This window comes from Kogia breviceps, chromosome 15, assembly GCF_026419965.1.
Source record: "Kogia breviceps isolate mKogBre1 chromosome 15, mKogBre1 haplotype 1, whole genome shotgun sequence".
NCBI lineage: Eukaryota > Metazoa > Chordata > Mammalia > Artiodactyla > Physeteridae > Kogia > Kogia breviceps.
The window spans coordinates 82,448,797-82,473,611 of NC_081324.1; the positions used below are offsets into that span (position 1 = coordinate 82,448,797).

The 24,815-nt window shown below is 57.0% G+C and overlaps 2 protein-coding genes across 6 annotated transcripts in view; one reads left to right on the top strand and one right to left on the bottom strand.

Annotated features, from left to right (window-relative positions):
• TMEM120B (transmembrane protein 120B) overlaps positions 1–1,834 on the top strand; it is a 47,845-nt gene extending 46,011 nt beyond the window's left edge. For 2 of the 3 annotated variants that reach the window (XM_059039583.2, XM_067015887.1), the window contains one exon: positions 72–1,834. In XM_059039583.2, the coding sequence (XP_058895566.1) occupies positions 72–185 (114 nt within the window). In that variant the 3' untranslated portion in view covers positions 186–1,834. The remainder of the gene's footprint in view (positions 1–71) is intronic. The other variant, XM_067015886.1, reaches the window with a different exon arrangement.
• Positions 1,801–24,803, bottom strand: RHOF (ras homolog family member F, filopodia associated). Of its 3 annotated transcripts, XM_059039620.2 has the most exons (7): positions 23,480–24,803; positions 15,893–21,543; positions 15,092–15,273; positions 14,715–14,802; positions 4,734–4,843; positions 4,512–4,646; positions 1,801–3,394 (listed from the first exon to the last, which is right to left on the bottom strand). In XM_059039620.2, the coding sequence occupies exons 2-7, from the start codon at positions 16,206–16,208 to the stop codon at positions 3,230–3,232; spliced, it is 996 nt and encodes a 331-aa protein (XP_058895603.1). In that variant the 5' UTR covers positions 16,209–21,543; positions 23,480–24,803; the 3' UTR covers positions 1,801–3,229. The 3 variants fall into 3 exon arrangements, with proteins under 3 accessions (XP_058895603.1, XP_066871989.1, XP_066871990.1); XM_067015888.1 differs by lacking the exons at positions 15,893–21,543; positions 23,480–24,803 and having other exon boundaries at positions 1,801–2,700; positions 15,092–15,731; XM_067015889.1 differs by lacking the exons at positions 15,893–21,543; positions 23,480–24,803 and having other exon boundaries at positions 15,092–15,731.
• Positions 24,804–24,815: the final 12 nt, after the last annotated feature.

A 24,815-nucleotide genomic window follows, 5' to 3' on the forward strand; every position in this document is an offset into this window, starting at 1 on the left:
CTTTCTCTTGTGCTGTCTGCCTTGCCTTCCCCGCCCTGGGCACCCCCCTTCTCTGCATGCCCCCCGCCCAGGTGTTCGTGTTGGCGCTTACGTTCCTTGTCCTCTTCCTCGGCAATTTCCTGACCACACTCAAAGTCGTGCACGCCAAACTCCAGAAGAACAGAAGCGAGGCCAAGAAGCCGTGAGCCACGGGGCCGGCGCCCCTCGACCCCCGGACTTTGAGACTGCAGGGGATCCCAGGCAACACCCTCGCTGCCGGGTACCTCCCAACCAGTGCCAGTGGCCACTGGCAGCAGTGACCTCAGGGGCCAGCGGCATCGCTGGGAGCAGAGCCGAGGCCCGGTACCCCCGGCCGGACAAGAGGAATGTGACCCCAGCCTGTCCGTGCAGTATTAGCCCGCCCCAGCCTCCCTATTTATGACACATTTAACATCGGCCCACCCCCTTCCCTAGAATCTGCCGCCCTCTCCCCCGCTGCCCCCTCTCGGCGACACTGCGTCGGTCTTCCTGGGGGGTGGGGGAGGCTTAGCCTCAGGGTCCCCCTCTGTCCCCCATGCTGTCGTTTGAGCCCCTCAGGTTGGGCTTCGGACGTGCCTCGCTGGGGTTGGGTTTCCGCTGACCTGCTACTTGCTGAGTCCCACGCGGGTGGAAGGAAGCCCTTCCGTGTCCCAGGGAGCCTCCCTCCCCGGGGCCCCGCCTCTGCTGTACGCTCGCGGCTCCCGGCCTCCGCGCCTCGGCCGCGCGCGGGTGTTCGGGTTCTCGGAGAACCGCCGTCCGTCTCTTTGTGCCTCGTGCTCTTTGTGCTTCCTGAGTCCGCAGCCTGCTGGCCGCCAGGCGGCCCTGCCCCCCACAGGCCCAGGCCTTGGCCTAAGGCGGGAGGTTTTCCGAGGGTCACCACCGGAGGGCGCCCCTGCATCGTCTGGCTGGTGTGAGGGCTATTTTTTTTTTTTTTTTCCCGCCCCCTCTCAAAGTTTGGGTCCACTTTTGGGGGCTTCGTGACTCCCACCCCTCGGCCCACCTTCCCAGATTCTCTCCGTGAGCACTCAGGGTGCGGGGTCAAGCCCCTCGGCGCTGGTTGGGACGTAAGCCAGTGTGGCGGTCACCCATGTTCGGGCTTCCTCCCTTCCAGAACCGCAGAGGTTCTGGAATGTGGGGGACGTCGGAGCAGGCTCGCTTCAGGCGGCGGCCACACACTCGAGGCCAGGGCAGGTCTGCTGGTCACCTCACGTTAGCTTCTGTATCTGTGGGGAGGGTGAAGAAGCCAACAGGTTTGGTTGCATTTTCTGCATCTTCTCCTCATATGGGCCTCAGCCGTCCTTAGCGACTTACTTAGAAATCCCTGTCGACCAGAGTACATAGATGGTGTCCGTAATCATGCTCTGGGCCTCAAAGGGGTTTAAACTTTGAAAGTATGAAATTTTCCCTCCCCTCTCCCTCCAGTAAGATTCCACATAAAAATCCAGATTTCCACTTTCCCTAGAGAAATGGGAAGATCTAGAAACATTCCCACAGAGCAGCATCTGGCTGGGCTGAGCTGCCTTGTCTAGGGTGGGGCGCTTGCTTTCTAATTTGCCACAGGCCTCACCACTCCCCTTTATCCCTGCCCTGCTTCACTCATGTGGGTCTCCCATCTGGCCCTTTAGGCACTTGGGTTTGCCCTAGACTAGAAGTTGGTGAACTTTTTCTGTGAAGAGCCAGATGGCAAATATTTTAGGCTTTGAGGGACAGACGGTCTCTCACACTACTCTAGTCTGCAACTGGAGGGCAAAAGCAGCCAATGCATAAACGAATGGGCGTGACTATTTTTCAATAAAACTTTATTTACAAAAATAAAGATTTGGCCCACAGACTGTGGTTTGTGGACCTCTTTCCTAGACCATCATTTGTCCACGAAGCCTTGGACCGAATGCTCTCTTGATTCCCCGGGGCATGGCAGGGCCTTGTGGAACCTAGGTGGGGTGGGGTAGACTTCAGACGTCTCTCTCTCAGGCCTAGTGGGGGCCGAAGCACTGGGCAATGGGGGGGGCTGAGGCACGAGGTACTGGCGATCGCAGGAGCCACCTGAAGCCATGATCTCCTCTTAGGTAACGCTGATTCCTGGGCTTACTCAGGAGCCACCAGCTCTCAATCTCTGGGGCATCAGAATCACCCGGGGCACTTGTTTAAAAACTCTTGGGCCCCTGACCTCAGACCTTCTAGGAGGTTCAGTGAATCTGCACTGGGGGTTAATCAAATCTGTTCTCGCAGGAGGCCAGGATGGCCTTGGTTCCAGAGCCCCACATCTTGGCAGAATTGGAGGCTGTGAGAGACGGGAGCTCGATGACTATGTACATGAGCCAGTGCCGTCCTTCCGCAGACAGTCTGTAGAGAGACCTGACTTGCCCAAGATCACTCGGAGCTGATGTCACTTTTCATCTCGGGTTTCTGGCAAGTAGTGGCGAGCGGAGGGGTTGCAGGTGAGGAGGCGCTGAGCGAGGGTCACATGGATGGTCCAGAGAATACTTTTTGCTTTTTGAGAGAGGTTCTTCTCTGCCTCGTGTGCGTCCAGCTCTGGAAAGATGGCGGCCAAGGCCGAGACCCGAGACTGAAGTCCTCTGTTTGGGAGGGAGGAGGGAGGGGGGCTGGTGCCGGCCCCCCACGTTTGGGCTTGGGGCCTGTGTTCTCCTGATAGGCCTCGGTCCCATCCTGGTGCCTGAGTTCCTGCGGGGAGGAAGCAAGAAGCTAGAGGATGCAGCCATGCCTATCTCAGGAAACCAGGGAGGCGGGTGACTTGGGAGAGCAGGCTTGGGGGCCGTGTGGAACGCTGCCAAGTCCACATTTATCCTCATACCAGATGTCATTTCCCACCTCAAGCACAGGCTTTGAGGACCTACTGGGTGTGCAGAGGGGGACACACAGCTGGGGCTTGGTTGTGATGAGGGCACTGCTGAGTCCTGGGGACAAATGCTAGTTCCAGGGTACAGAGGGACTGAGTCCAGCACCCTCGCTCACCACCACCACCACGCAGGCTGGAGGGGAGCTCGTGGTCAGAGCTCCATCTGGGAAAGGAGAGAGTTCCAGAATGTTCCAAGAGCCTGGCCACAGGCTCCAGACACCAGGCCCTGGAGACGTCTGACTCCAAGTGCCCTTCGAGAGCTGGGGCGGGGGCAGGATCCGGGGAGCAGCCTGGACCTGGGGACCTGGGTCCTGTCAGTTCTATCGTGAGGGCCGTGGGCCCCGCCGGGAGGTGTCAAAGCAGCAGGCACAGGCGGTGCTGTTTCTGCCGCCGTGCTTTCTTCAGAGCACTGAGGGCAACCTTGGCGGCCTCTCGGAAGACGTCCTCCACGTTCTCCCGAAACTTGGCGGAACATTCCAGGTAGAGGGCAGCTTGGATCTGCTCACAGGCGCTCAGGCCCTGGTGGGGGGAGGGGCCGCGATTAGACGAGGGGCCTGGAGCATGGGGTCTCCTGTGAGACCCCTCACGGATTTGGGGGCTTTCTGGGGGCAGAGGCCTTGGGGTGGGGACGCTTCTCCACCACAGGGCCAGCGCTCCCCAGTGTGTGCGGATGGACCATGAGGGCCAGTGTGGTGTGGCCTATGGCCTGTAGCTGCTGGGAGCTCTGTCCTGGCCTCCAGCCCACGCTCCCCGCAAACTCAGGCAGAGACGGGGGCTGACTTCAGCTGAGAACTGGGGTGGTGTGTTGTGTCTGCCAGGCCTGTGAGGAGAGGTGAAGGCCTCAGGACAAAATGGCTTCCTACGAGCTTCTCTCCCCTGCTCTTCCCGAAAGCACAATTCGGGAAACTGAGCTGGCTATAGCAGTAAAAATAGTATTTCTAACACAAATTTATCAATGCCTGTTCTTTTTTATTAAGCCTCATTAGTTTTCCTTTGTGTTCCTTTTATTCTGCCATGCCTTACCCAGAAGGCCACCGGGTTTGGTCAGGTTCATGAAAGGAACCCTGCTTTCCAACACGGGCCTGCCCTTCCAGGCCTCTGGGGAGATGGGACAGGGTGGTGGTTAAGGGCTCAGGCTCTGGGGCCAGAGTGACTGGGATGGGATCTTGGCTCCACTTCAGGTGAGCTGTGTGACCCTGGGCAAGCTACTTAACCTCTCTGAGTCTCCATCTCTCCTCTGTAATATGGGGGGCGCTAACAGTACCTGCCCTCAAGGTTATAAGGGTTAAATGAGGTAAGTAATGTAAAGTGCTTAGACAAATGGCCTATCATTATTAATATTTAAAAATTATTATTAACCCCGGCAGTCCAGTGGTTAGGACTCGGTGATTTCACTGCCATGGCCCTGGGTCCAATCCCTGGTCAGGGAACTAAGGTCCTGCAAGCTGCTCAGGGCGGCAAAAAAAAAGAAAATTATTATTTTTAGAATCCTGCTGGCTTCAGCTCCCGAAAGGCCACTAAGGCACACCAAATGCAGAGGCCAAAGACCTGGGAGGCTTTCTGGCCGTGGCTGTGTCCTGGGCTCCTGGCGATGGGGTGGAGTGGGGCGGGGGCGGGGGCGGGGCGCCTGGCCCACCTGCGTGTAGGTGATGGGCTCCAGCTGGGCCGCCCGGAGCTTGCGCAGCTGCTCCTTGTCCTTCCTCAGGTCTGTCTTGCAGCCGATAAGCACCATAGGGATCCCACGGCAGAAGTGGGTGACCTCAGGGAACCACTGTGGGAGGAGAGGGCGGGCATCAGGGCTGGGGCCCCGTCCGTGGCCCCTCCTCCAGAGGCAGGCGGGCTGGGAGAGGGGCCTTACCTTGATGAGAACGTTGTCATAGCTGATGGGGTTCATGACGTCATAGCAGATGAGCACGAGCTGGGTGTTCTGGTAGGACAGGGGCCGCAGCCGGTCATAATCTTCCTGCCCTGAAACCAGACAGCAGGAGGAGGTCAGGGAGGTACCACTTACTTCTCTACCCGAGTCTCCTGTCTGGGCTCAGATGGGTGAGGGGTTGGGGGTCTCCTGGGCAAGAGACTCTAGGCCTCGCTCGGTTTCCTCGTCTGTAAAACAGAGGTGGCAGCCCGCAGTCCTACACGAGATAAAAGCCATGCGGGGACTTCCCTGGTGGCGCACTGGGTAAGACTCCACACTCCCAATGCAGGGGGCCCAGGTTTCGATCCCTCGTCAGGGAACTAGATCCCACGTGTATGCCGCAACTAAGAGTTCACGTGCCACAACAAAGGAGCCCATGTTCTGCAACTGAGCCTGCCTGCTGCAACTAAGACCCATTGCGACCAAATAAATAAATATTAAAAAAAAAAAAAAGCCATGCAGTGATCAGAGATAGGCCTGATGGCAGGGTAAGTGCTGGAAAAACTGCAGTAATCATGCCAGTAATGACCACCCCTCCCTCCCATCCTTCTCCCTGGTGCTCAGGTTAAAAGCGCAGACTGAAGCCAAATGCGAAGTGAAGCCTCCCCTCCCTGAAGCTTCAGACCAGTGGGGTTGGGTAGGCCCAGGACACTGCAGTTAACCGTGGAGTGCGCCCCCGCCCCGGGCTGAGAGGTGCATGGCCTCCGGGTGAACTCCTGCCGTTCCTGCCAACACTAGGAGGAGGGCGGGGGGTGCTAGAGGTGACAGGCGTGCGCCCATCCAGGTCCACTGTGCCAAGCCCGCTGCGTACCAGACTCACCAAGAAGAACAGACAACTTCTGACCCTCGGTCCCTCCCAGCACCAGCTGAATCGGAACCCAAGGCTGGGCTTGGGCAACGGTGGGTTTGGCTTTTTAAAAAAACTTTTTTTAGTAATTTCTTATATTGACGATTTCAAACCTACAGAAAAATTACAACAGAGAGCACAGAACTCCCTTGCTCAGATTCACGGAAGCCTTACGTTTTGCCCACTTGCTTTATCTGTATATGTACACTTTGAACCATGTGAGAAGGAACTGCAGACCTTCAGCTCCCCCGCCCCCACCCACCCCACCGCCGAGAGAGTTCCTGTGTGGGTTTTTCTGAGAACAAGGACGTCCTCCTCTCACCTACTCAGGACAAGTGTGAAACTCTGAAACCCACACTGACATTGCACTCTTCTAATCCAAGCCATAGGCTGTATTCGGATTTCACCAATAACGTCCTATAGTATTTTTTCCCTGATCAGAAGCAGGCCTGGGATCACACACTGCACGTGGCTGTCACGCCCTACTGTTTCTTAAAGCCACCACCATGAGATCGGGGAGCCAGGCCCTGCGGCAACCCCTGGCCGCCTCTGCGGAGAGACTCAAGCGGTGACTACCTCCCTCCCTGAGCCCAGGAATTCCTGCCCCTCCCTCTAGCCTGTGGGTGCCAGGGAGGTGCCGCCTGCCCTCTGATCCCTCCCTGCCAAAGGCCTCTCTGGACGCGCAGCCTCTCCCAAGAGCACGGACAGGCCACATCCTGCTCCCGGACCCCTGCCGATGAAAGGGCATGGCCGCCATCTCCTTTCCCACTGGCCCCCCTCAGCCCAGGGATCCCTGATGGTGTCCAGTGACTGGGAACCCAGATCTGATGATGGCTGGGCCGCGAGGACTGTCTGTGCTGTGTCATTCAGCCAAAGTTCCCTCAACACTGGAGAAGGGGTGAGGGGTAGTCAGGGCCCGGCCGACTCAGGCCCTCCTGCCCTCATTACCAGAAAACTGGAGAAATCCTTGTAAGGTGGTGGGAAACCGGCCCCAACATGCTATTCCAGCCCATCTCCCCTTCCCATACCTGTCCCCAAACTGTCCCCTCTCCTGACCTTTGTCCACATCTTTCTGATAGGGTAGCCACTAGCCTCACGTGGCTAGCTGAGTTAATTAACATTAAAAATTCAGGTTCTCCGTTGCATTGGCTGCATTTCAAGTAATTAACTGCCCCGTAGTGGCTACCGTAATGAGCAGTGCGGGTGCAGAACATCTCCATCATTGCAGAAAGTTCTCCTGGACAGCATGGCACCATCCTCATCCAAGCCACCGTCAGTCCTCCGTGCCACCTCCTCCCTGGTCTCCTGCTGCCCCTCTATCCATTATCCACCTGGCAGCTGGCTGGATGGTAACTAACACAAGTAAAATCACACCCCTCTCCCCTCAACTGAGACACCCTCAGTGGCTCCCTACAGCCCTTTGCAGAAACTCCAAGCCTCTCCCGGTGGCCCACGTGACCCGGGTGCCGCCAGTCCTGACTTCATCCCCTTCCTCCTGCCCCACTCACTCGCTGCAGTACAACCAAGGCAGCCTCCTTGCTGTTTCTCAAACCCATCAGGCTCTTGTGCCACACCTGGAATGCTTTTCCCTCATTTTCCCCCCATTTCCTTCCTAGCATTTTATTTTTAAACATTCAGACTGACCATCCACAGTATTTGCTTTTTCAGGATAACTGCCTTCTCTCTACTACTTACTGCTAACGCCACCTTATATGGCACACTTCTTTTTTGGCGACCACGCGCCTTTGGGATCTTGGTTCCCCAACCAGGAATTGAACCTGGGCCCTTGGCAGAGAAAGCCCAGAATCCTAGCCATTAGGCCACTGGGGAACTCCCATCACACTTTTTAGAGTGCCTTTGCCTATAAATGATTAAGAAACCTTCACAGGGACTTCCCCGGGGGCGCAGTGGTTAAGAATCCGCCTGCCAATGCAGGGGACACAGGTTCGAGCCCTGGTCCAGGAAGATCCCACGTGCCATGGAGCAGCTAAGCCCGTGCGCCACAACTGCTGAGCCTGCGCTCTAGAGCCCATGGCCACGACTACTGAGCCCGCGAGCCACAACTACTGAAGTCCACGTGCCTAGAGCCTGTGCTCTGCAACAAGAGAAGCCACTGCAATGAGAAGCCTGCGAAAAGCAACGAAGAGTAGCCCCTGCTCGCCGCAACTAGAGGAAGCCTGCACACAGCAACGAAGACCCATGAAAAGAAAAAGAACAGCAAAGACCCAACGCAGCCAAAAAAAAAACGGAAACCTACAACCACCACCTGCCTGATGTGCTAGTCAGGGATCTTATGAACACTGCCATTTACATATAAAGAAACATGAGCGGGCTTCCCTGGGGGCGCAGTGGTTGAGAGTCCGCCTGCTGACGCAGGGGACAGGGTTCGTGCCCCGGTCCGGGAGGATCCCACGTGCTGCGGAGCGGCTGGGCCCATGAGCCATGGCCGCTGGGCCTGCGTGTCCGGAGCCTGTGCTCCGCAGCGGGCGGGGGGCGGGGGGCACGGCAGTGAGAGGCCCGCATATCACAAAAAAAAAAAAAAAGAAAAAAGAAAAAAAAAAAGAAACATGAGCCGTGAAGTGACCCCTCTGAGGTCACCGAATCAGAGGCAGGCCTGGCCACATTCATTCAATTCCAAGGCCAGTGTTCCTTCTGCTGACACGCAGCAACGCTCTATTCTGCCGTGTAGCGTGCAGAAACAGGTTCTGGGCTCTACGGTGTAATGATGCGGCTCAGGATTCTGGCCTCACGTTCACTCTGACTCCCTTTAGGAAACACGGCAGGAGAAGAGAAGCAGTTGTGAAATGGGGCTACAGTGTCCTGAAGCCTCCCGTCTTGCCCGGCTGATTCCTCAGAGAGGCCCTCCCTCACCACGCAAAGTCCATCCACAACCTGTACTCACACATTTATTTGTTTACCGCCTGTCTCCCCGGAGGCTGTAAGCACCCTGAGGGCAGGGTCCGTGTCTGTCCTTAAAAGTCATTCCTGGCACCGGGTAGGTGTCCAGTCACTGTTGGCCGGTGGGTGGTTGAGAAGTTGTTCATCTCTCGTCAGACGCAGCAGAGACGAGGGCTGAGACATGCCACTGGGCTCCATAATTAGGGCCTGTGCCGACTGCAGCAGGCTTGACGAGGGCAGAGTCAGACTGCAGTGCGTTGAATGAGGAAGTCAGACCAAGCCCGCTCCTGGCTCAGGGCCTCTCCCTTGCTGTTCCCTCTTCTAGAAGGCTCTTCCCAGGTAACAGCATATGGCTCACTCCCTCCTCTCCTTCAGGTCTCTGCAGAAATGTCACCTCTTCCAAGAGAACTTTCCAGACTGCTCTGAAACAAGAGCCTCCTTTGCAGTCTGTCCCATGACCAACTATGGCTTTATTTTTCTTCCTAGCAAGTATCACTCCCTGACATCACAGTTGTTTTTGTTTGTGGGGGGAGAGGTCCCTCACGCGCACGTGAGACCCTGAGGACAGGCTATCTCTGTACTGCTTACTGTTACATCACCTGGCGCACAGACAGGCTCTATAAACATGTGGGGAATGAACGAACAAACAAATGAGCCGGTGAATAAAGTGGAATAATAATCTCTATGGCTTTCAGGTTTTCAAGGGCATTTCACTTCCATCACCTGTGTTAATTTTTTTTTCTTTTTGGCCGCACCTCACAGGGCTCTCGTGCCTGGGATCTTAGTTCCCCAACCAGGGATCGAACCCGTGCCCCCTGCAGTGGAAGCCGGATTCTTAATCACTGGACCACCAAGGAAGTCCCACCTGTGTTAATTTAAGCAGTCGCCGCCCGTCGCCACCCCCCCACTGCCCCCCAGGGAAGCTGCATGGGCAAGTTCTTCCTGTTAGGAGCCCACGTGGCTGGGGGTGGGGCTACGGGTTTCAAGGTCACTGACAGGCTCCCTGTGAGCTGAAGCACCAACGCAGTTCCCAGCTCCAAGGCCAGTTTCCTGTCCAGACGCTGTAAAAGCTCCAATCCTCCCGGGAAGCCTTCCCTAATTGGGAATTAATCTCTGGACCTCAGTTTCCTCATCTGTGAAATGCATATGTGAGGAGCAGGTGAGCCTCGATAATAATAGTAAAAATGATGAGTATCAACAATATTTACTGGCAGTGCTCTCACTCGTCACATGCCAGGCCCCATTCAAAGCCCTTTACCTGCATAGACTCATCATTTCGCACTACGATTCCTCACCTCACTACTGGCTATTGTTTCTGTTTTGTTTCGTTTCGGTCGAGCACAGCTTGTGGGATCCTAGTTCCCCGACCAGGGATTGAACCCAGGCCCTTGCCCGTGAAAGCGTGGAGTCCTAACCACAGGACCGCCAGGGAATTCCCACTACTGCTATTGTTATCCCCAATTTACAGATGCAGAAACTGAAGCACAGAGAGGTGAAGTGACTTGCCCAACGTCACACAGCCAAAGGGAAGCTTCATAAAGGACAGAAGACCATAAGAAGGACTATTGGGGTGCTTCTCTCTCAATCCACCCCAGAGGATAGGGAGCTTTCCTCACCCTACAAGCCCCAACCCTCACCCAGTGAGGAAAGGCTGCCAACAGGGGATTCTGAGAGGGAGGGACTCTGGGAGAGGATGGGTAGCCAGCCCAGATCCCACCGCCTCTTCCCAGGTGTCTTCTTGACTTGACTGTGCCTGGCTCAGCTTTCCCCAGGAGTTCGGTGTGAGCCTCCACACAGGGACCAGGCCTGCAGACTACGGACTTCTGGGTGCTGTTGACCTCATGTCTCCTTGGGAGGAGTGGAATGTCCTGGACACCCCACCCCCAAGAGTCAGGAGAGCCAAGCTCCACTCAGACTCATTTTCCATGATCTTGGCACCTTCCCTCTCTGGGCCTCAGTTTCCTTATCTGAAAAAGGGGGTGATAACCCTACCCGTGATGTTGGAAGTAAAGGGCTTGCAGGCTGAGCGATGCTGGGAAAAGGCGTGGGCCTGGGTTATTATTGAAATAGAAACGGAATGGGGACCTGGGTGGGGGATGCTAACCCCAGATCTTTGGACCCACGAGCTCTAGGAGGCCTCCCATCCACCAGGTGATACAATTACCCTCCCCATTTACCTACAGTGATGCCAAGGCTTAAAGGGGGCAAAGTCATCTGCCCAGAGGCAAACAGGGGTCCCACTCTGGCCTCTGCAGATGGGCTTGAGAGGTGAAAAAAGCCCCCCGAGTTACGCGCGAAAGGACACATTTGCTTCTGCAGAGGAAAGGTCTCCTGAGCCACACCTGCCCCAGAAGCTGCCCGTCTTCCTGAAGCTGGCGGTGCCACGGGGCCTGCGGAAGTGAGGCTCATGCGAGCGTTATTTCCTTTGTGGGAAGCTCTTTCCTGGGGCATGGTCTCTAAGACCTGGTGCCGGCTTGAGGAGAGGGTGTCATCGGGCCACAGTGGTGCCCAAATCTGCCAGAGGACATCTACAGGGCACATGGTTCCCATCTCTGGCTGGGGTGTTGGTCAGGGGAGGTAGGGGTGCAGGCAGCATGAGAAGGGGAAGCTGCCAGAAGAGGAACCCACTTTTACTAGCGCTACCGGGGCCCGCCCACCTGTGTCTCCTAACCACGGCCTGGAGCTCAGACCACGCACGCGCCACAGTCCCGCAGCGTCAGCTCCCCCGCCTCCAGGGCTCCTGGCTCCTAGGCACCCCTCTTATCCGTGATTCCTGTCTTAGCGACTGCTTTACGCCCCACTTTTTCTACTGTTCCCATCCCAGGCTGGGAAGGGGCCCCCAGCTCCCCACCTCCCAGGGCAACTCCAGCCAGTCCTGGGATGCCCCACCCCAAAGCCCAGACAGCTCTGTCTCTGGTTGGTGTCTTAACATCCCACCTCACCCCCGCCTCCCCTCTCTCTGCCCAGGAAACTTCAGACCTCACCGCAGCTTCCTGCCACTGAGGGCGTCAGGGCCGGCAGATGAGTTGCTAGGGCAATAGGTGCTCACAACACCCGCCCCCTTCACCTTTGCGCACTGAGAGCTCCATCACGCGTCCATCCACCCTCCCACCGCAGTGGTGTCTATAACTGCTTCCGCAGGACGGAGACAAGTAGCCAGACTGTCCTCCCACACGGACCCCTGTGGCTGAGGTCCTGGATGTGGAGAAATTCAGCCTCTTGGGGGGGCCACCCCATCCCACAGCTCTGGGCACCACTGGTTGGCTGGAAAGATGCTCCCCTGCCCCCCATCTCCCACCATGGGGTCTAGCCCATCAGGTTCTAGAACCTTCTACAACAACCTTTACTAGACTTGGGGCTTCCCTGGTGGCACAGTGGTTAAGAATCCACCTGCCAGTGCAGGGGACACGGGTTCGAGCCCTGGTTCGGGAAAATCCCACATGCTGTGGAGCAACTAAGCCCATGCACCATAACTACTGAGCCTGCACTCTAGAGCCCGCGAGCCACAACTACTGATCCCGCGAGCCACAAGTACTGAAATCTGCGTGCCTAGAGCCCGTGCTCCACAACAGGAGAAGCCACCGCAGTGAGAAGCCCGCACACTGCAACGAAGACCCAATGCAGCCAAAAATAAATAAGTAAATAAACAGATAGATAAATAAAACCACCGTTACTCATCTCTACCTGGGCCACTCCCTTCACCCTGTCTCTATCTTTTTCTAGTTGATCACCTGGCCATCCTTTCTGCCACTTTCTTCGGATATCTGTCCACCCCAGAGAGAGAGAGACGAATCTCATCTCCTTTATCACAAAGGACCTTCTCCAGGGTGCGCTGCACCCAGGTTTCTTTTTCATTCGTTCACTCCACAAGCCTCGCTCTGGGACAAGCACCACGCGGGCACTGGCGGGTGGAAGAGGAATGACCCAGGCTTTCCTTCACGCTCCTGCTGACAGTGGGGCTTCCCAAGTCACAGCAGGACACCCTTGAGGGAGCAGCCATGTCTCTTCCCCCCACAATATCCCTCCTGGGCCGTCCTGCTGACTGTCAGGCCAGTCTACTCCCTCAGGGGTGCCACCAAGAGGTTCAAACCCCAGCTCTGCTTTTCTGCCACCTGGAACAGTCCTGCTGGGAAAGCAGGGGGTGGGGGGCCGGCAAAGAGCTCTGCAGGCATGGGGTTCCAAAGAATAGGCTTGGGCTGGGGCCTGGGCCTGAATGGCGGGAGGTTAAAAAATCACAAACACTTAAGTGAGCCTTTTGCAAAAGCCAGGCCCGGCACTAAGTGCTGCATGTCACATGAATTTGATGTAATCCTCACAACTATTTTAGCCTTGATTACAGAGAAGGAAACTGAGGCCTAGGTGTCCCCACTGACACGCAGCCAGGGGAGCCGGCATCAAAGCCCAGGTCTGACTCCAAAGCATATGACGGGAAGTTGTGACAAGTAACCATTGCCCCACGTGGCCACTGCTTCTGATGATTTGGGAAGGAGCTCTCCCATCCCTCCCACCGTAGCTCTTAGTGAGAATCATTCCTTATACCAAGTGGAAGCTTTCCAGAACCTCTACAGGACAATCTACGTTGGTAAGTTCCTTGAGCATCTTTCTGTGGGTGAGGCCAGAAAGACCAGAAGTGATCCTTACTCTGGGGCCGACGAGGGAGGCTGTGGTGAAGCCCTGAGGGCAGAGGAAGGAAGAGAGAGTGAAATCTTCCCTCTGACTCTCCCTGCCCTGCCAGCACTCCACCCACAAAGCGGGCTTAATGAACCTGCCCCTACCTGGGTCCCGGACAGGAAACAACTGAAACTAAAAGTGTCCCAGACACACCCCGATTTTTACTGCTCTTGTGGCCACGCCCTTGGGAATTCCTCAGACGCCTTTGGCTTTCCCAGTTCAAGGGGCTGTAGGCCCTGTTCTGGGGGCAGCCCTGCAGGGCCCTCATCCAACAAGAGAGGGTCCTTAGAGGCCACTAGAGGGGGGACACACCCATATGGCAAAGTCAGGAATGAAGGAGGGGCCTGGGACTGGGAGAGCCCCTCTCCTGAACCTCTCCAAGGTCGAATGAGAGATGTTACTGACAGCCTTACGGAGCGCTGTGGAGGAGGGGGGTGGTCCTGGGTTTTGGCCCTATCCAAGGCCAGCTGGAAGACTTCACCTCATACATACAAGGCTTGGCCGACAGGGGAAGGGACACCTGATGACGTAGTTCCCTGCAAGTCACTCAACACTGAGTCACAGAGGCTGGGTGAGGCCCCAGCTGGGATCCTGACCTTTGCTCCCCAAAGTGGATTCAGCCCAGAGGGGAGTCAGGGCAGGATGCAAGCTCCCCAATGGTACCAGCACCAGCAGTGTCACCCAAACCCTCCCGTTGGCTGTGCTCCTCCACCCATCCCCCAACAATAGGAACGCCGATGACTGTGTCGCAATTAGCATAAATACACTTGCCTTAGGAGCTGCAGGTGGCAGAGAGAACCTTATTTTGGACCTACATTCCCTAGAGCTCTGTTCCTTCTGCAGTGCCAGGAAGAAACAGAACTGTAGCCACAGAATCCTAGAACCACAGGCTCAAAATTATAGACCACAGAATTCAGAGTCATGCACCATACATAGTCCATGGAATTCCAGAAAGATGGGACTCAGAATGTGTAGCTCCAGGGCCCTAGAGCCTCAGGACTGTTGGCCACAGAATCCTGGAGTCACAGGCTCCGATCTGTAGCCCGAAGTATTCTAGAACATAGGACCCAGAAATGCAGCCCACTGAACCCTAGCACCAGGGGACTCAAATCTACGGCCCACGGAATCCTAAGAGACCACAGCACGTCGTAACACACGCAATCCTGGAACCATGATAAGCAGAAGCAAAGCCCACGGTTTTCTAGAACCACAGGAGAGGAAGGAACCCATGAGCCCTCAGAACATCAGCGCTAGGAGGGTGGCTCAGGAACTCACCTCTTCCAAGCACCCTCCTTTTACAGATGGAGTGATTCTGTTGGCCTCCAGCACCACCCAGTAAGGCGGTGGGCAAGCGGTTCCCAGCCAGCACCCCTCCGCGGCCTCCAGGAATGAGGGGATGTCAGGGCCCGGAGAGGTAGAAGGGCAGGCGGGGAAGCCCGGCGGGGGACGCCCCTCAGGGGAAACGCTCTTGGCGGACCCCAGGACCCTCGCCGCGCAGACGCACTCACCGGCGGTGTCGTATAAATTCAGGGTCACCTCCTTGCTGCCCACCGTCACGCTGGCCGTGTACTTCTCGAACACGGATGGGGCGTAGTGCTGTCGGAGAGCGGGCAGGGTTGGTTCTTAAGGGGTGCGGCGGGGACCGGGGGTCCGACTAGATCCCCACCCCCACCTTCACCCCATCCGGCTCAGCCCCCCTCACTCTGCTGGGCTCTGGAATTCCCGAGGGGGCGCCCCGGGGTGACGGCTGCCTCTCCGTGCGCAGGACGTCAGGGATCTGGGGTTCGGGCTCGGGGCGCAGGCTGAGGTCCGTCCCTCACCCCCAGTGGTCCCAAGACCGTCTCCCCCGCCCCCAACCTGCTTCCAGCCCCCCGGCGGGCCTCACCTCGGGGAAGGACCCCTGGCTGTACACCATGAGCAGCGAAGTCTTGCCGCAGCCGCCGTCGCCCACAATCACGATTTTCAGCTCCTTCTTGCCCGGGCCCGGTGCGGCAGTAGGGGCTGGGGCCCCAAGGTTGTCCATAGCCGGGAGCAGGCAGCACTGGCGGCGGCGCCCCGAGGAGAGCGCTACGTTTGAGCGATCCGGGGCGGGGTGGGGCGGGAGGCGGAGCCAAGAGAAGCCCCGCCCTCGGACCCGCACCTCCTCCGCCAGGCAGCCAGCCGGGTCGACCTCCCAGCCTATTTCCTTCCTGCTAGGCTCTCGGCCCAGTCTTCACCTCTCATTCCCAGGGAAACTAAGGCAACTGAGAAACGGAGTGCTCAGCGGCAAACGTAGCTCCCACCTCCTCTCCTGCGAGACACGGCGCCCCCCACGCCCCAACCGGCAAGATCTGAGTTTCCGCCCCTTCCCGCCTGGCACCCTTGATTGGCAGTCTGTCTTCCGGCAGAGACCCTCTGATTGGCCGACTCGGCCTCCTCCATCGGGCAGGGTCTCTTTGATTGGCGGACTGCCCCCCAGACCTCGGGTTCGAGGAGCCTTGGTCTCAAGCTCTGGGAAAAGCCCCCCAGCTTCGCCCCGCCCCAACTATGTAGCCTCGGGGAAGTCTACTCTGACCTCAGTTTCCCCCCAAAAGGTACCGTCGGTGGTGCCAGGAAAGATCCTGGCATAGGGATCCTGTCTGCCCACGTGGTCCGGCCCTGTGGGAGTGAGCCTGTGTGTGGGTTGGGGAACAGCGATTCCGCTTACCTATCACACCACCTCCCAAAGGTGGAGGTCTGGCGCCCTCTGCCGGGTGATGGCCTCGGCGCGGCAACTTTGGGAACAGGTGAGTGGCCCCAAAACCCTTTCGAGGGTTGGCCCCAAACCAAGCAGGCGGGAACCTCTTTCTAGCAAGGCCCAGAGGCGTGGGAACCAAGCAAGACGCCATTGAGAAGGGGAAGGGGAAGGTCAGGGTAAATCTAGTCGAGATCAGCGAGGCCCCCTTCCGTCCACTTTGGAGACTGACAGCCCTGCTCCCACCAAGAAATGTGTGTCCTCCAGCCGGCAGCCGCATCTCCTTCATCCCAAGCTTTCTCAACCCCCGCACCCCAACTGCTATTTACCGAGCATTCACTCTGGCCAGGTACCATCAGGGCGGCTGGGCAAATCCATCCCCGCCTCCCACCCCTTCCCTTCCTTGGACTGTCTTTTGCACGAACCAGGCCCGTGGTCAGGAGTGGCAGGACCCCCAGGAGCAGGAACGTACCAGCCAGGCACTGGGACATGGTTAGGTGAGAGAGCAGAACCTTCCCAGCCGGGGTAGGACATCTGAAAGTTTCCTCAGAGAAGGGCTGGCAGGATTCAGGATCTTCTTGCCCTCACCCCACCCAGAAGATTGCCCATTTTCAGGTTCTCAGCAAGAATCAGGTAAAACTTTACTTCGGAAAGGAAATCGCCAACCCGGCAATACCATAAATGCCAGGTCAACGTTTTCAGAGAATGCAAGGCATAATCTGACCACCAGATGGCAGCAGAGACTGCCCCCTGGAAGCCTCCAAAGAGCCCAGAGCTGGGAAGACCAGCTCCAGGTTCTGAAGTGGAAAGCCCTACCCTGTCACCGGGCCAGAGGGCATCTGCTGGGTCAAGCACCCCTAGACAAATTTACAGCAATTCATTCATTCCTTCTTTGAAGCACACGTTTATTGAGAAGCAATTGTGTTCCTGCCTTTGAGGAACTCAGTCCTGGGGGAAGCAGTCTAAAGGAGTCCGTGAGATGAGAACAATTCAGACACCGGAGCCCCTGTGGGGTTCACAGAAAGTTGAGAGCTGGGCAACACATGAACTAAGCTTGGCAGTGCTGGCAGGAAGGGCCAGTGGAAGTAGGGTGGGTACCCAGCCTGAGTAAATGCATGGTGGCTGGAAACCCCATCAGGTTTGGCAGCAGCTGGGGCGTGAGGAGGGAGGCCAGACATGGTTGTCAAGGTGATGAGGGTTAGATCACAGAGGCCTGGCTACCGGGCTCAACATGGGTGTCAGACAGAGGCTCTGAACAGGAGAGGAGCCCAGCCAAAGCTCTTTCCGGTGACCAGGGGGGAGCTGTGATTGGCTGGTGAGGACAGGGCTGGCGCCATCTCTACACAGTGGCAGCCTGGGGCTGGCAGGAGAGGAGGGGGAGGAAGCCATCACTCAGGGAGGAGGAGGATGGGAGAGGGCTTTGAGGGAGGAGAGGACCACTTACCTTTGAGCCAGACACAGGCCTGACCTCACATCATACACCCTGAAGCTCAGGGAGTGACTGGGAGAGTAAGACCACCTCATCTGGGAAGGGCCTTGAGAGAATTCACTTAGACGGGTCAGCCCACCCTGAGCAAACCATGGAAACTGCTCCAGCCCGAAGGGAGAGAGCACTTGACTTTTCCTCAAAATCCTCAGACCTTGGTTTCCACCTTTTCTGTCTAACTAATGGATTTCTACTTATAACAGAAAAAATGACTTACACGAAAGCAGGTCTTCCAAGGCCGGCCCAGGTCCAGGCAGGACAGCTGACACTGGCCCCAGCCTGCCTACCCACCCCTGCCTGGCCGAGAGGCTGGCACAGAGCCCCAGCCCCACCCGGCCTGGAGCGTGTTGGATTTGGACGTGGCTCCAGTGGTGGTGTAGGGGCTGGATCTGTAGCTAAAAATACCCAGCAGCCAGGCCAGCTGCTCGGAGCTTCCTTAGAGGTGCTAGGCCAGGGCAGGCCAGCTGAAACACTGAGAACACCCACAGGCCCAGGGAGCCCTACTCCCTTACCTGCAAAATGTTCCGAGGACCCATGCCATTCTATTCACCAGGAATTCCTGGAGAGATTTAGGAAGGTAAGAAAAAATTCTTTAAACTGGTTCTTGCCACAAAGCTGTTGAGACACAGAAGCCTAGGGGAGCTGGCAGGTGCCATTTGAGGGGGTGAACTGATTTGTGTTCACATCTAGGCCTGGGATCTAGTGAGGCCAACTGACCACAAGAGAGAAGTAGGGCCAGATCCACTTCTGTCTTGTCAGGGCAAGGTCTGGCCAGCACAGGTCAGGACGGGGACATTTACGACAACGCTACTGGCTTCCACTTCCCTGGTGCCTCAGCATACTCTGGGAGGTCACTACACCCCTGAGGGGGTCATCCACCCCACGTGAGATGGGAGTAACTGACCATCCTCTGAGGTCCCAGGGATGGGAGGTGGCCCAGCGCGGCCTGGGGGATCAAGGCTACCCATCCCTGCCCCAGGACTCTCTCCAGACTCAACATCTGGTGGTGGGGTCGGGCAAGTCAGCACCGGAGAACAAAGAGCTACCTCCACAAAGCCAGACTCAGAGACAGGTCAAAGGTTATCTGCCAACCTCCTCCTCCTGGTTCACAGGGGAGACCACGACTCCTGGAGGAGTAGGAAATCGCTGACGTCACTGGCCAGATGGAGACGGCACTGGACCCAGGTGGCCTCTGAGATGGCGGGGTGCCCATCTCCACAGTCCAGGCAGAGGTTCAGTTTCCACCCAGGGGGTCCAAAAGGTCGTACTCCAAGCCTCGGCTCTCGGCCAACGGGCCGGAAGGGGCGGGGCCCTGGCGTCCAGTAGGAAGGCAGGTCCGGCCACCTCCGGCCGCCCTTCCGCTGGCGTGGCCCTCTCCAGGCAGGCTCCACCGGCTGGGAGCCAGGAGCAGCCCCGCCCCGAGCTTGCTGGGTGACCGGTGGGTGGAGCCACGCTCTCGGCAGAGGAACCAGTCTGAGGACTGATAGGCTGCCCCGCCCCTCCCTTCACCTAGGAGGTACTGACGTGCCAGACAAAGAAATTAGAAAGGGGGTGAAAAAAGGAAGCCGGGAGGGGTACGATCCTTCCAGCTCATCGGGACCCCTTCTCCCTTCCAAGAATCACACCCGGACCACAGTGGAGCGCCTCACTGTTCCCTAATTGGTCCAAGGGCAGGAGTGGAGGAACTGGTTATAACCCTCCAAGCTGCTGCTGGGACGGAAAGGTGTAAATCAATTATTTAACTGTCCAATGCCCACGGGAGGTAAAGACCCCAGCCCCGTGGAGCCCCAAGGACTCTATCAGAAGGGATGCAGGACACCCTCAGGACGCAGAAAGGTCACCTGAGAATCCAGGGAGTTGAATGAATTCATCAATGGCAGAGCCAAATTTAAACCTCCAGATTGGGGCAGACTGTGGAACGAGAGAAAAGCTCATACGATACTAATAATGTGAGCCTCGCCAACTTTTACGGAGTGCTCACCCTGGGTAGGGGGAAGGGAGTCTGGTGCCAGGTGTGGTCGGCTGCACCCCTTTCCCCCCAGCAAAAGACAGCATGGACCAAATCCAGCTTATCTGGAGTCCCTCACGGCGCCAAGGCACGGCAGTCAGAAGGACCTAAGAGTGCCACGCTGGTTTACTTTCAACCAAACAGCTCTCCCAGCTCCCAGGCAATGACGCCAGCAGACAGCTAGCACCGGCAGGAGCCCAGAATAACCCAGCAGCTGGGGTGAGGGAGTGCCATGGACACAGGTGCTGGTCTGGAAGACACCTGGAATCTCATCCTGACTGCCGGGGGTGACCTCCTGACCTTGGGTGAGTCACGTTCCTCTCCGGGTGGGGGAAACCCCCCAAACCATGACCCATCATGGAACAGCCTGTGGGCTTGAGGAAAGGCCACCACCCCAACTCACACACTGGAGTAAAAATGGAGCTGGTTCCCAGCCTGCAGAATGTCAGCCTTCCCCTTTGCCCTGAGGCTGTGCCACGTGCTACGAGGTGGGCTGGTGGGGGAGGAGCTCCCAGACAGCCCAGCCCCACTCCCCGCAGCCACCTCCGAAGGGGGGCCAACTAGTGTGAAGCCTGTGAGGCCGGCCCCCTTAATCGCACTTAATCCGCCCTCCACCCTTTACAGCAGGCTTCATTATCATCACTTTACACAGGAGACTCGCCCAAGGTCAACCAGCACAGAGGAGAGTCAAACCCACAGCTGCCTGCCTTAAAGCCTCCCCCGATTAAGCACCAACACGCCCCCAACAAAGCGTCTGGGTCAAGCCCTACAGCTCCACCAGTCCTCACTCCAGCCCCCAAGCTGAGGGATAGGATAAAAGTGAGCAGAGCCTATGAGACCCCGAAGTCAAGCCTGGAGCCGAACGGGGGAGGCGGCGCAATCGGCAGCACCTGGACCCAAAAGGCTCATGAAAGTAATCACAAACTAACGATCACATGGGGGAGAGGTCAGAGATCAAGGGCCGCACAGTCTCCAGCTGTGGAGCTTCCTGGAGATAGAGAATGGGAAACTGCATGCTGTCAGCTTGCGTGAGAATAAGAGAGCTGCCATCACTACGAAGCGACACCTCCGCAACAAGAAATAGGTCGGGGTTCCAAGCGCACATACTTGGGTCCTCACAACACCCCAGGTGTTACCTGGCCCAAAGGTTCTCAAAATGTCTCCACACGGCAACATCACCCGGGAACTTGTGAGAAATGCAAGTTCTCAGGCTCCACCTACTGAATCAGAAACTCAAGGACGGGGCCTCGGAGTCGATTCTAATGAGCTACCCGTGTGATTCGGCTGCACACTCAAGTCTGACAATCACTGACCCATCCGTGCAGATGGTGAAACTGGGGCTGAGTCTGTGCTACTTACGCAAGGTCACAGCAAGTGAAATGGCTACAAACAGGGCTTTTTCTTTTTTTGGTGTGGGGGGGGGCAGGGTGAGGTGGAATCGTGGGAATTCCCTGGAAGGGGAAGAGTCAAGAACCCTCTTTCTTAAAGAAAGCTGGCCCAGATCTCAGGTCTTTCTGTTCTTCACCTCCCTAGCAGCCAGACATCAGAGGAGAAGAGGCCAGCTCACACAGTCACCCCACACGCCCCCAGCGGGGGCCGGAAGGGAGGGCCAGGGCCGGGCCCGGCTTCCTGGCAGCTGCCTGTGTCTTTCAGAAGAGGCATCCAGGGCACTCCACCCACCAAACAACACACAACTGGGAAATACTGGGCTGGCCAAAAAGTTCGTTCGGGCTTTTCTAAGATGTTATGGAAACACCCGAACTAACTTTTGGACCAACCTAATACACGCAAGTGCAGCCTCTCCTATGCTGCTAAATATGGCAAAGAATTGCACGCCCCAAACTCCTAACAACGGAAGCTGACGGGCGGGGATGGATGGACCAAGCAGGCCCAGCAGGCAGCCGATTTCAGTCCCACACATCTGTTGGGGGGAAGGGCTGCAGAACCAGACTAGCAGGTTTGGGGTGCCCGCCCTCCCTGGGCTCCAGGCCAAAGCCCCCCAAATCTCTCTCGCAGGTTGGGAGAGGGCTCACACCTACCTTAGTGGGAGGACTGTCAAACTAGGCCTGCTTCTGTCCAAAGGAGGACGGTCCACTCTGGGGGTACCGGGCCCCTTCTCCGGTCCTGATCCTGGGGGGAAAAAATCGGAGGGTATTTTAGGACGTCGATGGCCACAAACCGGACACGGTCTCCAGAAGGGGAGCCTTACAAATGCCGCTCCCCCCTTCCCAGCTGCCAAGGCGGCCCTCACTCCAGAATGAATAGGAGGGGGGTGTGGATGAATCACTAAGGTTCAGCCGGGGCGCCGAGCAGCAGGCGGCGGCTCATCTGCATTTCCAAAGACCCGCCCCGTCCGCATCCCCTCCCCCAGGAAGGGCCGGAGATGCGAGGGTTTACCCCAGAGCCCTCCGCCTCTGGGGATGCCGGGGAAGGCCCGCTCGGCTTTCCCAGGCCCCAAACCCCACCCCACCCACCAGAACGCCGACTGGCCGGCTGTGCCTGGACGGCCACCTAGGGACGTCGGTGGCCTGCGTGAGGGCCTCACGCCCCAAGTGGGGACAAAAGGAGCTCAACCGCCCCTCGGGCTCGGCTATCAAAGGGCGGTTGGAAGCCGGACGTGGGCGCCGAGGCTCGGGGTGGGCAGCAGGGACGGCCTGGGATCAGGGCCGGGCCGCGGGGAAGAAGTCCGCGGCCTCTGCAGGAGCCGGTCGGGGTCAGAGGGCGGCCTCGAGGCCCCGACTGGCCCCGTGGCCCTTTGCTACTGGCTCCCGCGCGGGAGGGAAGAGAAAAAAACCCCGCGGACGCGCCGGCCTCCTCGTGCCTGCGGGGGCCCCCAGGTCGGGAGCGGGGTCCGAGGTGGCTGCGAAACCCGCGCTCTTCGTCGAAGCTTCCCCGGGACAGGGGCGTCCCCGCAGGCGGAGGCCTGGAACGCGGGCGGCGCCGCGGCGGCCTCCCCTCCCCCCACCCCGGGCCCCGCCGCCTCCTTCCCTCCTCCCGCCTGGCGCGCGGCAGCCGCCACCGCCCGAGCCGCAGGCGGCGCGCGAAATGGCGCCCGTCTGACCGCCTCGCCCGGCGGAGGCGAGCGCGAAAGCCGCGGCGCGCGACGCCCCCAGGCCCACGGCCCCCAAAACGGCCTCCGTGACCACCCCTCGACCCGGGGAGCTGTGCCCTGTGGGCTCTCGGGGCCCGGCCCGGCCGAGGGGCCGCCGCCTGCTCCGGGCTCCCAACGACAACCGGGAAAGGAGGGAGGAAGGAAGAGAGCGGCCGCCATTAGCCACCGGCAGTCCCGCCCTGGCTGCTGCCCCGGCCTCGGCCTCGGCCCCGGCCCAGCCGGCGGCTCTGTTCTGAACCTGAAAATAAAACTCGTGTTTGGGAGGGAGGAGCGAGCGCGGCCGGGAGCACAGGCAGCGCTCGGGCTGCAGGCGGGAGAGATGCTGCGTCATGGTGCCAACATGGACGCCGGCCTTTTGTCCTTTTTCGCTCAGGAAGCGCAGGCGCACCCCGGAGCCCCGAAAAGCCGGCTTCGGAGGGCGAGACCCCCACAATCAAAAGGGAAAGAGGCCCCAGGCCCGGAAGGAGAGGTTTCCTCGGCTTTTGTGCCTCCCTTCTCCAAAGCACTTCAATTTCTTCTCCCACCAAGGCTCAGACCTAGAAAAGCGAGGAGGACGAGCGCAGGCGGCTCCGTGGATGCCCCAGGTCGCTGGGGAGACCTTCCTCTTGCCTCCGGGGCAAAAGGGTCTGAAGAGCCCTCCTCGTCCCCACCCCCACCCACCCCTCCCCGATCCGGCTGCCAAACATGAAGCTCCAGAAACCTTCTCCCCTCAGCTCCCAGATATTTGCAAGCCCTTGGCCTGCTCGAAAAAACATTTCCTCGAAGGGGTAAAAGGCACTTTTGTTGTTGTTGTTGTTGTTGTTTTTTACTTACCCACTCAGCCCGGTGCCATGGAGTCTGGAAGATCAAGCTGGGCGGAGGTTTTGGAGGTGTTATTGTAAAAAATATCTTTTAGGGGGATTGTTTAGTTGGGAATATTTGGGGTAGTGGTGGTGTCTTTTTTGTTGCTGTTACCTTTTTAAAGTTACACCCTCATGGCATTTTCTGCTCCTTCCACTTCTGCAAATTTTCCAGGGTTGGGTTGGCAAAAGGCGGCTTCGCTGAGGACTGTTTACTGCTCTGGATATAGCAATGGTGTGACCGTCATTAAGAGACAAAAGGCGAAAATACAGTCAAATCAAACAAAAGGCAAAAGACGCACCGGCCATCCCAACCACCATAGAAAATACCCCCGAGTTAACGATGGTGTTTGGCTCGAACCAGCTAGGACTTGTTTTCCAGTTTTAATCTAGTTTCCTGTGACGGCTTTAGTCTCTTTACACAAAGAGGTCTTCCTTTCCCTCACCCACCCCCCTACCAAGACGAGAAAAACAGAGATGTTTTTCTTCAAATAGATCGATTTTCAAAGAAAGTGTACATGTTACTGGGAAGAAAGCTGAGTAGCATTTATTGCTATAAACATTTTCAAAAGCTTAAAGCTAAAACCCTAACTGTATAAAAGCAAAATCGTCTAAAAGCATTTTAACTGTTTTATGTTAGACAAGAGCGACAAAGACATACATGCAGATGAAGCTTCAGAAAATTAAGGACATCTCAGCAACATTAACATGAAAACTGCACTGCATAAGGACAGAATGGACTGGGTACTTACAATGTAAAGGTTTTTTAAAACTTAAAAGAGTAACGACTGCTTACAATTTTTTGTTGCTGCCATTTCGCTAGTCCTAAAACTATACATTTAAAACATTACCTTGTTAAAAAGAGAGCAGAGGAGTTAATAAGATGGTCAGGTTTAAGTGTTTAATAGAGGAAACTATATATATAAAAATTTATTGTTCAGTCAAGAGAATACAGATTAAGACAGCTCCAAGCTCCCCCCACCCACCCAAGAAAAAAAAAAAGAGGAAAAAAATTAAATATGTCGTTTACTTAGGTTTTTTGGAATTCAAAATTGTTAACTGCTGACATTAATGGTGTGCTATGACCTAGTTATACAAGACAAAGATGGATTCCAAGTCATAAGGAAAAATCCAGATCTTTTTAAAAAGTCTTCTTCATTCTTCCAATTGTGAGTCCTTTAGCCTGTTGACAAATGTTAAACACAACACTGAGGCGTCCTGAACTGGATGGTGGAGTCAAAGGAAAAACATTCCCCATTTGCAACAAAGGAAAAACCCACTTGGCCATTTAATTCCATTGCAGAAAAATGGCTCCCCTCATCTGTTGGCCTCTCCTTGGTGTCTGATGAAGGATGTTTTGAGAGCAGCGTCTAATAACTCAAGCCCTATAGAAGCCGCGCGCTGATTGGCTGCCGCGCCCTGCCGCCCTGCTCCAGCCAATTACCTACCCA

Excerpts from the sequence above, each read along its gene's own strand:
- RHOF (XM_059039620.2), bottom strand. The coding sequence starts at position 16,208 with ATGAAGGAGATGCGGCTGCCGGCTGGAGGACACACATTTCTTGGTGGG. Across the intron at positions 14,803-15,091 it reads GCCAGGGGTCCTTCCCCGAG|CACTACGCCCCATCCGTGTT; the intron begins GTGAGGCCCGCC and ends GCTCTCCGACAG. Across the intron at positions 4,844-14,714 it reads GAATTTATACGACACCGCCG|GGCAGGAAGATTATGACCGG; the intron begins GTGAGTGCGTCT and ends GTCTGGTTTCAG.